The sequence below is a fragment of the Callionymus lyra genome, chromosome 8 (assembly GCF_982586985.1).
Source record: "Callionymus lyra chromosome 8, fCalLyr1.hap1.1, whole genome shotgun sequence".
Classification (NCBI taxonomy): Eukaryota; Metazoa; Chordata; class Actinopteri; order Syngnathiformes; family Callionymidae; genus Callionymus; species Callionymus lyra.
The window spans coordinates 22684266-22698358 of NC_141825.1; the positions used below are offsets into that span (position 1 = coordinate 22684266).

General features: G+C 35.5%; 1 protein-coding gene across 6 annotated transcripts in view; it reads right to left on the reverse strand.

Annotated features, from left to right (window-relative positions):
* Positions 1–14093, reverse strand: part of LOC148074031 (suppressor of tumorigenicity 7 protein homolog) — a 33483-nt gene that overhangs the window by 10217 nt on the left and 9173 nt on the right. For 5 of the 6 annotated variants that reach the window (XM_087797353.1, XM_087797352.1, XM_087797354.1 and 2 more), the window contains 2 exons: positions 5900–5982; positions 449–608 (listed from right to left, as the gene is read on the reverse strand). In XM_087797353.1, coding sequence (XP_087653479.1) covers positions 449–608; positions 5900–5982 — 243 coding nt within the window. Of the gene's footprint in view, positions 1–448; positions 609–711; positions 797–5899; positions 5983–14093 lie in introns of those variants that run through there. The other variant, XM_087797357.1, reaches the window with a different exon arrangement.

Sequence of the window (14093 nt, forward strand, 5' to 3'; positions counted from 1 at the left end):
GGAGGCTTTTCATACAAACTCTCTTGCATTTTATATATCAAAATAAACATGTAAATTGGAAAAACTATGACTACATTTTTTTGTCTAATATTGTCATGTTGTCTCTTCTTTAGCTATTGACATTTAGCTTACAAAATAAGATATAAAATGTAATAATTCAAAATGAATTATTGTGTCTTTTTTTAATTTAAGTTTTACTTCTTCTTTTGTTTTTCATAATAATCCTCCTTTTCCTAGTTAGTTTTACAACAGACCGAGTATATAATGTGGTCCTTTTTATTGTTCACCTCTGTTTTAGTCTATAATAATGCTGGCCACAAATAATTATTTTATTTAAAACCCTGATTATACATATAAAGTTTACTAAAATAATACATGAAAAGCTGTGTATGTGTGTGTGTATATATATATAGAAGGATAGGATCTGTAATTTGATCAGGTCTCTCACCAGAAACACTTTGTCGATTGGAGTCCGCCTCCCCGTTACTACTGTTTGAGGTAGTCGGGGTGCTGCTGTCCACTCCACCCAGCAGGGGGCGCAAGTGACTCACGGACACCTGCTCTATGAACGACGTTCCATACTTCCTGAAGTACCACCACTCAAAGATCTATGGAAGGAGACAGAAAACGCATTAGTTGTGTGTTTAGAAAAGGCTTCACTTAAACACTCTTGAGGGATCTTGGCAGAAATGTTTAGCTTCGTGTAATTACCCAGTTAGTGATCAGCATCAAGACCTCAGCCATCAATAATAAAAGTAAGGAGCTAACAGGGTGTTGAAAAGCGTCCATTATGACACGAGTGTGGAATCAAGCATCAGTTAGAGAAGCTGTTTTATGGACGTGTGAAGGCTTTATGACAACAAAGAAAACAAAGGATGGCCGCTGATCATAAAGACAGGAACCTGAATAGATAATGGTGTGTGTTGTTGTGTACACACGCAAAAGAGGATCTTTATTAAAATGCTGCTGCTCCTGTTTGGAAGTATGTCAGGGCCAACAGAATTTTGAATAGTTTAATTTATTTATTCAAATATTGATATAATTTAAATTATTCAATATTAGTATTATTTTAATTTAAATTATTCAATATTCGTTATATTTTAATTTAAATGATTCAATGTTTTCATTCGTAGCCTTTAAATTCAATATAAAAAAATACGAAGCATTTTAAATTAAAAATTTAAAAAAAAAACACGAGCCAAAACCAAAACAAGTACCGAGTTACTTAGTACTTGCATGCATATATTGTGACCCTGGTCTAGAAAGGCGCTATATAAATAGAGATTATTATTATTATTATTATTATAAACGATCAGGTGACGTCATCACTGCTACATCAGTTTAGATATTTTCATGACAAAGGATCAACTTTGTTTTAACGTCTGGAGTTTAAACATCTCAAACGGCATCTCACCATCAATCCGTAGATTCTGATGCCAAAGGAGAGAGAGTGAGACTCTCTTTATAACGCAGGTTCTGTTAAGAAAGGTTAAGACTGATCAGATTATGAAAATGTGTGAACTTTCCGAGAGGTTTGAAGGTGATTTGCGGTTTTATTTTTGTTAAACTTCCTCTCAAGAGGTATGGTACAAGTATTTGTGATAATGTATGTCAAATATAAACATTTACGTCTGAACTCCTTTACAACAGTGTGATCCATGTCAAAACAATATTTAAAAATAACGATTATAAACTGTTAATACAGTCTCAATTGATGTTTTCATTGCATTTATTTCTGATCACGAAAAGGGAAATCATTGGGGGTTTTTTTTTTAAGAAGTTGCATTTTTTCACAAAACATACATTATGAAGAGAGTCAGTCCCACCAGACGTGAGCTTATTCTAAAACATGACATCGCTTGACAAAAGTTCAAGAGCAGGTTTCTAACCCACGCCTCCAAAAGACGAGACATTACACTGAGCTAAACTGACGTTGTGGGCGGGGCTTCAACAAACTTATCTTATAGTAAAGGATCAGAGTGAACTATGATCGTTTCTGTTTAAATACTTTGACATCAGAATCTTCTGATTGATTGTGAGATGGAGTTTAAGATGTTTAATCTCCGGACGTTAAAAAAAAGGGATACTTATCATGAAAATATCTAAACTGACGCAGCAGTAATGTCATCACCTGATCGTTTATGCAAATATGATGCAGTAACTCGGTACTCGTTTGGTTTTGTCTGGTGGCTCCGTTATGTTGTATGTTAAAGGCTTCGTATTTTTTAATATTGAATTTAAAATGCTTGGAATTCAAAGAATATTTAATAATTTAAATTAAAATCTAACAAATATTGAATAGTTGAAATTAAAATATAACAAATATTAAATAATTCAAATGATTTCAACCTTTCAATTATGGAAAAACTAAATTCGACCATTTCATATTCTGATGGCACTGATGTACTTCTGTACTCCTGCTCGATGCAAAGACCTCACTGAGGACTTTCTAGATTCAAAACCCGAACTTTTCCTCAGCAATCTATTGAGAAAATGTTATTAATCAATACATACAAATATTTTGCCACGATAACAAATCTTTTCATAAAGTGAAATAGACTGGTTAGACCCCTATTGCCAAACTGCTCGTGCCATTTTGTAGTAAACACCTGGAATGTCAACGAAAGACTTCAACAGCAGCTCAAACGAAACGGTATCGAATTCCTCTGAACTATCTGAGACAGTAAAGTCACATAAACACCATCCAAGAACTGATTTTAAACCCCAATTTCGAAGCCCATGATTTTACCTTCACTTGTGATCTTGAAAGGGATCCCAAATGGAAAAAACCCTCTTTTTTTTAAGCTTAATAGTGACATTTCTGAAAATTGCAAAAAATGCTTCTAGCATAGACCTTATTCATCCTGGTTATTTTTGATTGATGGGTACACATGTTTTATACAGTATAGCTTAAAATGTTGCCCATAATTAGTAACACAAAAAAAAGACATGTCAAGATCAGCATGATGAACAGGGGAGTATCAAAAATGATAATAAATGAATTGTTAAGAATAGGGAGAGTCTGATTCCAAAAGATTATTTGTGTCTTTGCTGCATTTCTTTGTCATTTTTAAACAGTGTAAACAATACATTCATCTCTCAGTCTTTGAAAAGGCTGGAAAAACTGGTCGTTTCTAACACGAGTCATCTTTACACGACCCGATGCTGGTGTTTGCGTCTCAAATGACAAAAATTAAGTGGAAAATTAAAATGATGAAAGTATATTTATATAATCTTAACGGTAATTTATTTTCTACATATTCTCGCATGCTTCCTCAAAGTGTTATTACCATCTCAGTCCTATTTTAAGAGAAGACATTTTTTTCCCCAACATTACATTAAAACATCCCTCAACGCTATCACTCAACCTGACTACCTGCAGAGAGGCAACATCCTGAGAGTCATTATTGCAGAGGTGGCACAGAAGTGCAGGAGATAATAAGGATATTTATTTGTATATTGTTTGTTGATCTTAATGTTTCAATCAGTCAAATATATACCAACTTGTTCAATGATTAGCTTTTTGTTTTTAAGTTCATTTTCAATGTTAAGCGCTGAAAATAATGTATTAATTTCTCAATTAAAATATCACAAAATCAAGACAGAAGACAATATTTCATTATATACTTAAATAACTAAATACAACTTTAAACCTGATGATTTTTAATTTAGAACAAAACCAAGCAAAATAATAAATAAAAAAGTAAATAAGGAGTTTAGATTGAATGCAAATGTATTATAAAACATTACAGACAGGTATATACTTTTCTCTGACCAAATGATTACGACCAGAGACCCAATGTTTAAATCTATTTCCATGCACTATTGGTAACATTTAAAATGAGGTGCACGGTCATCGCCATTAAATGGTGATTTTTACATTTATCTGACGCACAAGGAAGACGCGCGTGAAGATTAATGGCTGAACTGTGACTATTAGTCAAAGGTCACACCCATTGTGTCCGTGTGTGCGTGTATGTTGCATCCAGGAATAATCACATTAAAGCAGTGAAAGTGCAGCAGGAGGATTCAGAATTGCTCCTGGAATCTTTGCCAAGAGCCGAGCAGTGATGCCAACAACAGCTTTTGCGTCATTATCTTAAGTGTTCAAACGTAACTGCCTCTGCGCATGTGTTGTATGCATTTCACTTCCAGATGAAACCATTTATTTCTCCAATTGTCGCATTCAATCTGTTGTTAGAGTCACGACATGTAATCCCTCTTTGTTGACGGGTGAGGAAAACAAAAGCAGAGATCAAACGAAACTAGAAAAATGCATTTCCAGAAGAAAATGCAGTGCGAATGCTGACCCTGCTGTGCTGTGGAAGTTGTAGTGAAATAAGTAGTAGTGGAATTAGTAGTAGTATTAGTAGAAGTAGTCATGAAATAAGTAGTAGAAGTATTAGTGGAAGTAGTAGTGGAATTAGTAGTAGTATTAGTAGAAGTAGTCGTGAACTTAGTAGTAGAAGTATTAGTGGAAGTAGTAGTGGAAGTAGTAGTGGAATTAGTAGTAGTATTAGTAGAAGTAGTCGTGAAATTAGTAGTAGAAGTATTAGTGGAAGTAGTAGTGGAATTAGTAGTAGTATTAGTAGAAGTAGTCGTGAAATTAGTAGTAGAAGTATTAGTGGAAGTAGTAGTGGAAGTAGTAGTGGAATTAGTAGTAGTATTAGTAGAAGTAGTCGTGAAATTAGTAGTAGAAGTATTAGTGGAAGTAGTAGTGGAATTAGTAGTAGTATTAGTAGAAGTAGTCGTGAAATTAGTAGTAGAAGTATTAGTGGAAGTAGTAGTGGAAGTAGTAGTGGAATTAGTAGTAGTATTAGTAGAAGTAGTCGTGAAATTAGTAGTAGAAGTATTAGTGGAAGTAGTAGTGGAATTAGTAGTAGTATTAGTAGAAGTAGTCGTGAAATTAGTAGTAGAAGTATTAGTTGAAGTAGTAGTGGAATTATTAGTAGTAGAAGTATTAGTTGAAGTAGTAGTGGAATTGGTAGTAAAAGTAGAAATAGTAGAAAAGTAAAAGTAGTAGTAGAATTAGTAGTAAAAGTAGAAATAGTAGAAAAGTAAAAGTAGTAGTAGAATTAGTAGTGGAAGGAGTTGAAACATGAGTTAAAGATTTTCCCCATTGAAATGAATGGGGTAAAAAAAAGAGGAATAAAAGGAAGAGTGGAAGAGATAAAAGAAAGCTAGAACATGGCCCGCATTTCGGAAACGGGCTGAATTGATAAAAGTTTGAACGGTTCAAATCGGATAAAAATTGTGTAAGGAGAAGCGATACACAGTTTAGGTCAGAAGAAAACAGGATCTCAATCGTTATGATAAAACGAAACCAAGGGAAAAGATAAGAAAACTAAAGAATGAAATGTCACTTTTTAACTTTCATTAAATCCCCCAAATGAATTTGATTATCATAAATCATCCTGACATATTTTTTATTTTGGGCAATGTTTTAATACTCGTCTAAAACACTTCATTTTAACTCACCCATTTCTTTTTAAATGTACATTCCATAAAACACATCCATCACTCTAGACAATACACCAAATACAACACGCTGTAGATAAACAACACCGTCAACCATGAATTCCTAACACGGATCGCCCCAGAGGCTCCCAGAATAATGAAACGTACATAAACATACATACAGCCACAACAAGGTTTTTAAAGACATTTTGGTTCATTTGTAAGGGCAGCAGATTAATGTTAAAAATGGCTAAAAATGTTATGAATTTGCACTTTTTTAATCCACATTTCAGCATAAACACTTTAACATAAAATGAGCAATTAGAGAAACAGAAAAAAAAACAGCTCACTAAATAAACAAAAACAAATATAATCAAAATACTTTTTCAGGCACATGAATTGGAGCCAAGCAGCCGGTAAAAAGGGACCAAACAGGACTTACCAATATGAGGCCAGATATGAGGGAGGAAGTGCCAGTCAAAGCCACGTAAAACTTGGGTGTCAGGGTGTTGAGAAACATGCTTACTGTTGGAGAGAAAAAGAGATATTGTTCCGATTATTATCTGAATTCTGAAAAATGATAGTAGATTCAAATGCTGCATGATCATAAAAAAAACTGGGCCAGGTCCACAGTGGGGGTGGGGGATACTAACAACTAAAAGAGGCGGTTGGGGATCAAGAATTTGTGATTCACACTCATGAAAATAGAATCTTTTTCCCAAAGAGACATAAAATTTAACATCATCAGCGGACTGAAATAGAACAACAGCATTTGTCTGACTATCCAAAGTTCTCAGAGAAACACTGGGGATCCAGCGACGCCACAGTAACAGATGGCAAGTTAACAATAAATAGAGCAGAAAAAGTGACACTGGTATCAACGTCTGACCTGCAGCTGGTAGATTTTCTGCTTGCTCAATAAAACAGGCCATGGCTGGTCAAATCTGGAACATTAGCTCACTAGCAGCATGGAAATAATGTACTGTATACAATGTTTTTTTGTTTTTTTAAGTCTAAGAATAACAAATATAACATATGTACTACTGTGTTAGAAAATATCAATACAGCGATATTTTTTTTCCACAATACTGTATCGGTCCTTGACAGCACTGTATCGATTTCTTTTTTTTCCAACAAAAAATGATGGCAGCATTCATTACGTCCTCCGCAGCTTAAGGAACTATGAAATATCGCAAGATTCCAGAGATGACTAAGGACAGCTTTTAAAGCTGATGTTCAGACATATTGATTTTAAAACAAATGAAAGTAGCTACGACTTCGTCAAGAGTCATGTGGTTTGTAAATTCTGCAACACCAGAGTAAAGTACTCGAAAATACTACAAATATTTCCTTGTTACTACAGTATCATAATATATTTTATTGACGCCCCTGTATCGTGATACGCACCGTTCCGCCAGATTCTTGCCAATACAAACCCTTAATAAGCATGTTTTTATTATGTGTCATAATTTCTTTTTTTTCCAACTAAAATTAGTTGAAATAACTCGTACAGTGTAACCAAATGTAAATGGATGTTACAGCAGCCACATTCAATTATAACATATTGTGCATTAGCTGAGATGATGCTGAGACCTTATGGCCGACGGGCTGTCATGCTAATTTGCAGAGAGTCGCAGAAGAAGATGTACTCTGTCGAACAAAGACCCTCCTCAACTGAATAGTGGACCCATGCACACACAAACAGCGACACGTGTGTAAACTAAGTGCAGCTGGACATCCATTTATCGCTGTGAAGTGGAGACTCTTGTGCGCAAAGAAAAGAGGCTTTTAGCTCGCCGGGCGCTGAATCGGTGTGAACAGCTGCTGTCAAGCTGACGTGTGAGGACGCCTCTGTCCGACTGCTGATTGCAAATGACACGTTTATGGTGAAGAGAAAAGCTTGTTCAATAAAGAGTTAAGAAAAAGTCTTGCATTTCTTCATAACAAATCAGTGGTTGTGTATTTTGTGGATGACATCCAAAATATTGTATCCGGATACAGTACTAATTTTCTTAAGTATTCATGATTTAAATTTTTTTGCAATACCTCGATTCTAAAACTTGTTATTGTAGTTGCAGTTTCTTTAAGCAAAACGATTTCTATTTAAAATATTTAACATCTTCATCAGTCTTTTTTTTTTAATTATTGTTACAGGTTATTTTGTCAATTGTCAATAATATTGGTAATAAAAAATATATCTTGTAAATTTGGGGGTTTGTGGAATTCAAAATGGTTGAAAATTAACCCTTAAATGAATGACGAAGTGTTGACCCAATCAGGAAAATCAGAATCCTTTTATTTGTCCCGCGAGGGGAAATTTGGTTTAACAACAGCAAGAGCAATATACCAAAAAAAATAAAACACCCAGAAATAAAATAATAAAAAGAAAAAAAAAAATCTAAATAGAATAGAAAATAAATCTGCACTATATTATATATACTGTACACAATCATATTTACAAAAATAACAAGAAAGGTGCAGTTAAATAATTATCCTGGTGTGTTCTTGTTGTGGAGTCTGATGGCAGCAGGGAGGAAGGACCTGCGGTACCTCTCCCTCACACACCTGGGATGGAGCATCCTATCACTGATGGAGCTCCTCAATGCCCTCAGTGTGTGCTGGAGAGGGTGAGATAAGTAAAACACAATTCTGGAATGACCAAATTTCAAAGACTGCATCAAAACAATGACTCTTATTTGCACATAGGCTTAGAGACTCTCAGCGCGAGCAAATACAGACTTATGTCCTCCAATCCTGTCTCAAACTAATGAAAACGGTGCTGGACATGATCTCACATAGTCTCACTGTTCCAATAGTCGGCCAGACCCTCGTCATTCCCGCACCAGCTCCACTATCTCAGCTCTAACCACCTCTAGAATGATAAAAAGGATAACTGGTCTACTATTTCAGCTCAGGTAGTTGGTGAGAATAGTGTAAACGGGCAGAGAGATGGAAAAATATACCTCTGTTTTAGAAAAAAGGGGCAAAGGAGAGTAAAATTAATTATTCACTATAAATACTGGCTATAAGGGGTTGTCCATCTAGCCTTTAAAAAAACAAGTTTTAGAGAAGTGAAGATCACTTGAGTCAAACTCGAGGCCTGTGGGCAAACAAGTAACAACAAGTTACTTTATATGGACCATGTGATTGTTGGCTCAAAATCAAAGTTGATCAATTATGACCTACAAAAATGTTTAGCCAAGATGGAAATAGAGATCATCAATGTCAACACATGTAAAGAGACTTATAACAACAATAAAACTGGCACTTGTGTGATTGACTTCGACACCCCTGGTGTCAAGTGACATCATGTGACTACTGGTCACACCATATGCCATATGTGACAGTCACGTATGGTGGACGACCATTGTTCAAAGTCATCCACCATACGTGATAAACAATCAAACATATTTAGATTTGTGAGTCCTGGAACATGAACCATTGGACCTACAATATAGTTATGGTTCTCTATGAACCCAAATATTTAGGTACAGCTCACTGGTATATCGGGTATTAATAGTTGCTAGCTAAGGTTTGGAAAACACAAGGATTAACTATGCAAGTTTTTTTTGGCTCCAGAACCAAAAGTGAGTTCCAGTATTGTTACCAAGAAACCTACTACATGACATTTAGGGCATTAAAAACATTTAAGATTAAATAAATAACGAGTTTCAGTCAGTACAAATCAGGAGGTCAATCAGACAAAAAATATAATCTTCCATGTAACAGTTGTACAGCGAGAGGAGTCTTCCTTGAGAGCACGATTTAAAATGAAATTGGGTCAGACGACATTCTCTGCCTCATAGGATGCACACACTAACACGATTTTATGGACAAGGAATCCAGCAGAGAGCATCTTTGGAAAATAAACTTGATGAATTGAGGGGACAAATTGTAACAGACAGACTCTGGACTAAATGTCACCAGAGACAACAGGAGACATGACCTTTACTGAAGTGGGGGACGGTCAGCCCACTCTCAGTGGAATGATAAAAAGAACCACAATCCCTTTAATAAATGTACACACACACAGACGCACATCCAAATGCTACCCTCAGTAAGGGAAAGGTGTAATCAATGTTTTAAGTCAAAATGTGTACCAATGGACTGGTAGATAAGCAATGGCGGCAGAAATAATCAAAATATAATAATTTAAGAAATGTCTTACTCTAAGATCAATTGGTTAATTAAGAACTTTTTTTAAAATTATTATTTCATGGCCACTTTGCAGATGAACAAACATCTTTGAGTGAGTAGCCATGCAACAAATTACCAGATAAAGATTGTGTTTTCAGAAGCTGATTAATCCAGAGATGATAAGGATGGATAGTAGCCAACAATCTTTTAATAGGTACAAGGGCTGTTAACTCATTAACTTAGTCGGACTGTCCTATGAATCGTGCAACAACCACAGCTCCACTATCTTTTCAGGAGGGCTGTTTTCGAACAAATTCATTTGAGTCTCCACTTTCTTAATATTCTGAACCCTTGTTTTTAACCAGGTATAGAGGGCTGCACTTAAATGCATGGACACCATTATTACACTGAACATTTTAAAAGGGTGGATCTTCCTCACGCAAAAGGCTCTTAAAATAAACACAAATAATCAACAATGTAGTAGCTTATTTACTAAAAATTGATGTACACAAAAAGGAAACAAGAAATACGGACAGCGGAATTAATAGAGACAGTATAAACGTTTTTATTTAGTCGTAAGAATGCTAAAGCGAGCATGACTTGTTGCTTCTCTGGCACATTAGACTGTGATTCAAACCCTCCTGATAAATTATCTAGTTAATAAGATTTCCATTTGACAACTGAAGAACCATCAAGCTGGTAGAGTGAAATCGAGTTAATGTGGTCAGATATACACTGTGATTCTTTGAGATGCAATGTTTGCCAAAAACTACTTACTAAGAGTTACTTGTACTATACAAGCACCAAAGATTTGAGGCGCTCACTCAAGAAAAACAACTGATCAACACAGATTTGTACCTGATTAAGCCCCGACCATTAACAATTTAGATTCACTTCCAGGTATAGCCAGTATAAACAATAGTGACTGACAGGTTAACTGTGGTTTAATTTCCATCGGCTTCACAAGCGACTATGCAAACATAGAAAACAAACATCAGCCTATACTAGCATATACACACTGGGCAACAACACACACACAAACATAGCATTGTACCACAAGCCAAGCAAACCATTCTCTTCATTAATATTGACACATCCATCATTTGAACACAGGCACACACAACCGGCATTTACAGGAATAAAGGGTACAATTCTTGATGCTCTTGCAGCTTTAACTCACCTTCCATTTCAACTGAACAAAGTCAAGCTCAAGTCAATTATTTTTTCCAAAACAAGTGAAAGTTATTCTGCTCCATATAATGCCGGCTTTAACGCGACTATCCAGTGAGCACATCCATAGAGAAACTCAAAAACAGCAAGTAGCCTTTCATAGAGAACATCTACCAGAGAGGGGCCCCCGCTCCGGCTCGTATGGCCACGATTGGTGGTTGGAGGTGAGTGACAGCAGGCGGAGCCAATTGTGATGCGTCTGCTCTGGCCTCTGGTAACGCAGCAGAACAAGCGCTCAAGAGGAGGGGGCTGGAGATACTACGGCAGCCAATCAATAACATGGATTTTAATGAAAGAGGGTGCGGGGACGGGTGTTACTTAGCCTCTTCGCGCAGAGGTAACCATGACAACCCCTAAACGACCCCACACCAGATTGGAAGACGAAGCCCCTTGGGTGCATATTTGTGGATTGCCGTTGGTCTACGTTTCTGAGAATATAATAAGAGAATTGTTCCTTTATATTAATTTACTGGCTGCAGCTCCAACATTGGAAAAGCAAGAGGGATATAAATTAACAAGGTTTAGCTCAAGGTCTATAATATTCTTGTATAAATACAACGACATTGATGCAATGAAGTATAGGTGTAACTGAGCCGATTTTTAATTATCACCATTTGATATCACCAGCTTCTAAACTATGTAAACCTTTTGTTTCCTAAACAACTGGTTTGTTGATGCATTAGTTTGAAGCAAGTTTTCATCGTTTCAAACACAGATGGCTTGATAAAAGCAGCAGTTTTTCAAATGCAATCTTTGGCCAAAAAATGATCTTCACTTCTACAAACACTGGATATGTTTTTAAGTCTATAAACATAAACAGCGGTTTGCATTTTTTTTTTATAATATAAAACATGTATAAGCAAATATTATCCTTTTTTTTTTAGATTAAACATGATTAATTGATAAGTGATTTTTTTCGGTGTGATGCAAGCAAATATCGGCTATATTTTGTACAATACAAAACTCCACAAGGTACTTCTTTGTAAGCTTCGCCGATGTTACCTGTAATGAAAAAATCAGAAGGAGTTCCATTTTATTCGGTTACGTTTCATTCCTCTTGGAAAAAAAAGAAAAAAAGAGAACATTGTGCAACTATAGCAAAATAAGTCAATTTTTCTGCAACTCTCCAGAATAGTACCTAACTAAAATATATCCATTGAATAGCAAAACTGAAGGGAAATACTACAAGCTCAGGCTCGGGTGAGGCTTTAAAGAGAAAGGACAGAATGTGCAAGAGACCATTAGTGTTTCTTTTATTAGCTGAAGCCTCGTTTAAGCATCACTTATCCCAAAATGTGTGCCTTTACGGCTCACTCATCTCCTGGCTGCTATATGGGATGAAGAGACAAAAATAGCATAAGTCAGCAGTTACCACAGAAACCTGATCACTGCCGTTTTTGCTAGTTCTCTTTTTTTAAACTGAGGTTACCACGGCAACAGAGACAGCTGGTGGTCGTTTTGGCTTCCAAAAGGCCACGTTCAAAACAAAACCTAATGGACTCTATTTATCGACAACCAGTTGGCCCAGTTTGATGGCAAATCATAACACCATGCAGCAAACTAATACTTATATACTTACTAACTTACTTACTTAATATACATGATATCATTTCTGTCTTTAACCATATGGCTTCCAGGGTCCATTAGTTCAGGACCAATTTAACAGATCTCATGACCAAAACCTATATGGCCAAAATGTGAAGAGACCAAATAAAAGTTTTCCAAGAGCAAAAAGTAGTTCAAATATTCACAACGTTTTTGCTAAAAGTAAACTCTCGATCACTGGATGGCAACAATCACTCTGAAGCTAAAGGAACAATTAAATCCTGCGAAATTCCCAGGGATGACTGAGGATGAGAGGATACAGTTGACTCCATCAACTTTTAAAGGTGAAATTTGGACAAATTGGGGTTTAAAAACATACTAGGGGGTCAATATGTACCTTTTTTTCTTTACATGTAGCCAAGGGTGGTAACAGTTTACACGCAGTAGTGCTATATAATAATCATTTTTTTAAGTTGGCTACGACCACAAAATAATTAAAATCCCTACCAATAACAGCATGTAAACAGTAGGTCAACTCAAACAGGTAAAGACGACATTCGTATTTTGATCCAATTGAGCAAAACATCGTCATTCAACAATGAGTTAAAATATCACAATACTTGCTAACTGATTGCTTGTTAAACTATCCTATAAAGTCACCATGAATGGATCCGACATTTATGAAAGTGGCACCAGATGTTAACGTACAAATACACTGTTGCTCTACTTCAGTAGAGTTTTTGAGTAGCTCTACTTCACTCAAGTGAATTATTTTGTTGGCAGACTTTTACTCCACTGCATTTAATGCAAGTTAAAATCTATACAAGCTTTATTTACAGCAAGTAATTTAAAGAATGATACCTAAAACAGTCATAGCTTACCTGAAACCTATAGAGAGAAGTTTCCCACCAACTTCTTAATAATAATAAAGTGTAAACCTTTAAGCGTTTCTTTTATATCTTTAGCTTAATTGAAATGATTTCAGTTGAAGATCCCTTGCAGAGACATTTATAATAAAATATATTGCCGTACATGGTTTTCACAGTTCACTTCAAGATCACAGCTTCCTCTACAGACATTGTGACATCAGACGATCAATATCACGGACTTGAGGGCAGATGGTCTGTTTCATTAAAGCTACAGGGTCTCACGGTTTGAATCAGACATTGATATTTTTGAAGAAGAAAAAAAACTTCTTTAGAATTCCTGATGACTATGGTTTTCTAATGATTAAAAAGCTTTAAAAGAGAGAGAAGACAGATAGAGATCAATAACGCTGTCGGGCAAGTTGCATTTTTTGCATCGGTTTCCGATCCTTATTTTGACTCCAATTACTAAACTAAATAAAATAAAGAAATGTGCAGGAGACCAATCAAAGTGTAGCTAGGAACAAGATGGTATTGACTCAGGAGGAATATTTGGACTTTTCTTGCGTTTTCAATGAGGCAAGAACATGAAATTCTCCTTGAAGAATGTGAATTGGACTTTTCAGTTTCCACTCTTTTCAATGAGCTGAAGGGATCATTTCTGGTTTAAAAGAAGAAGAATTTATTGATGGTGGACGATCAATTAGAAAAACTCACATACAGGAATTTTAACTATAAATATACTTTTCAAACATTGAGAATTCACACTCAAACTTCCTTTATTTTTTGAATTAACATTAGTTATTTCATAATTATCAAATTCAAATTTTAAAAAATGCAATTTGGTAATTCATTTAC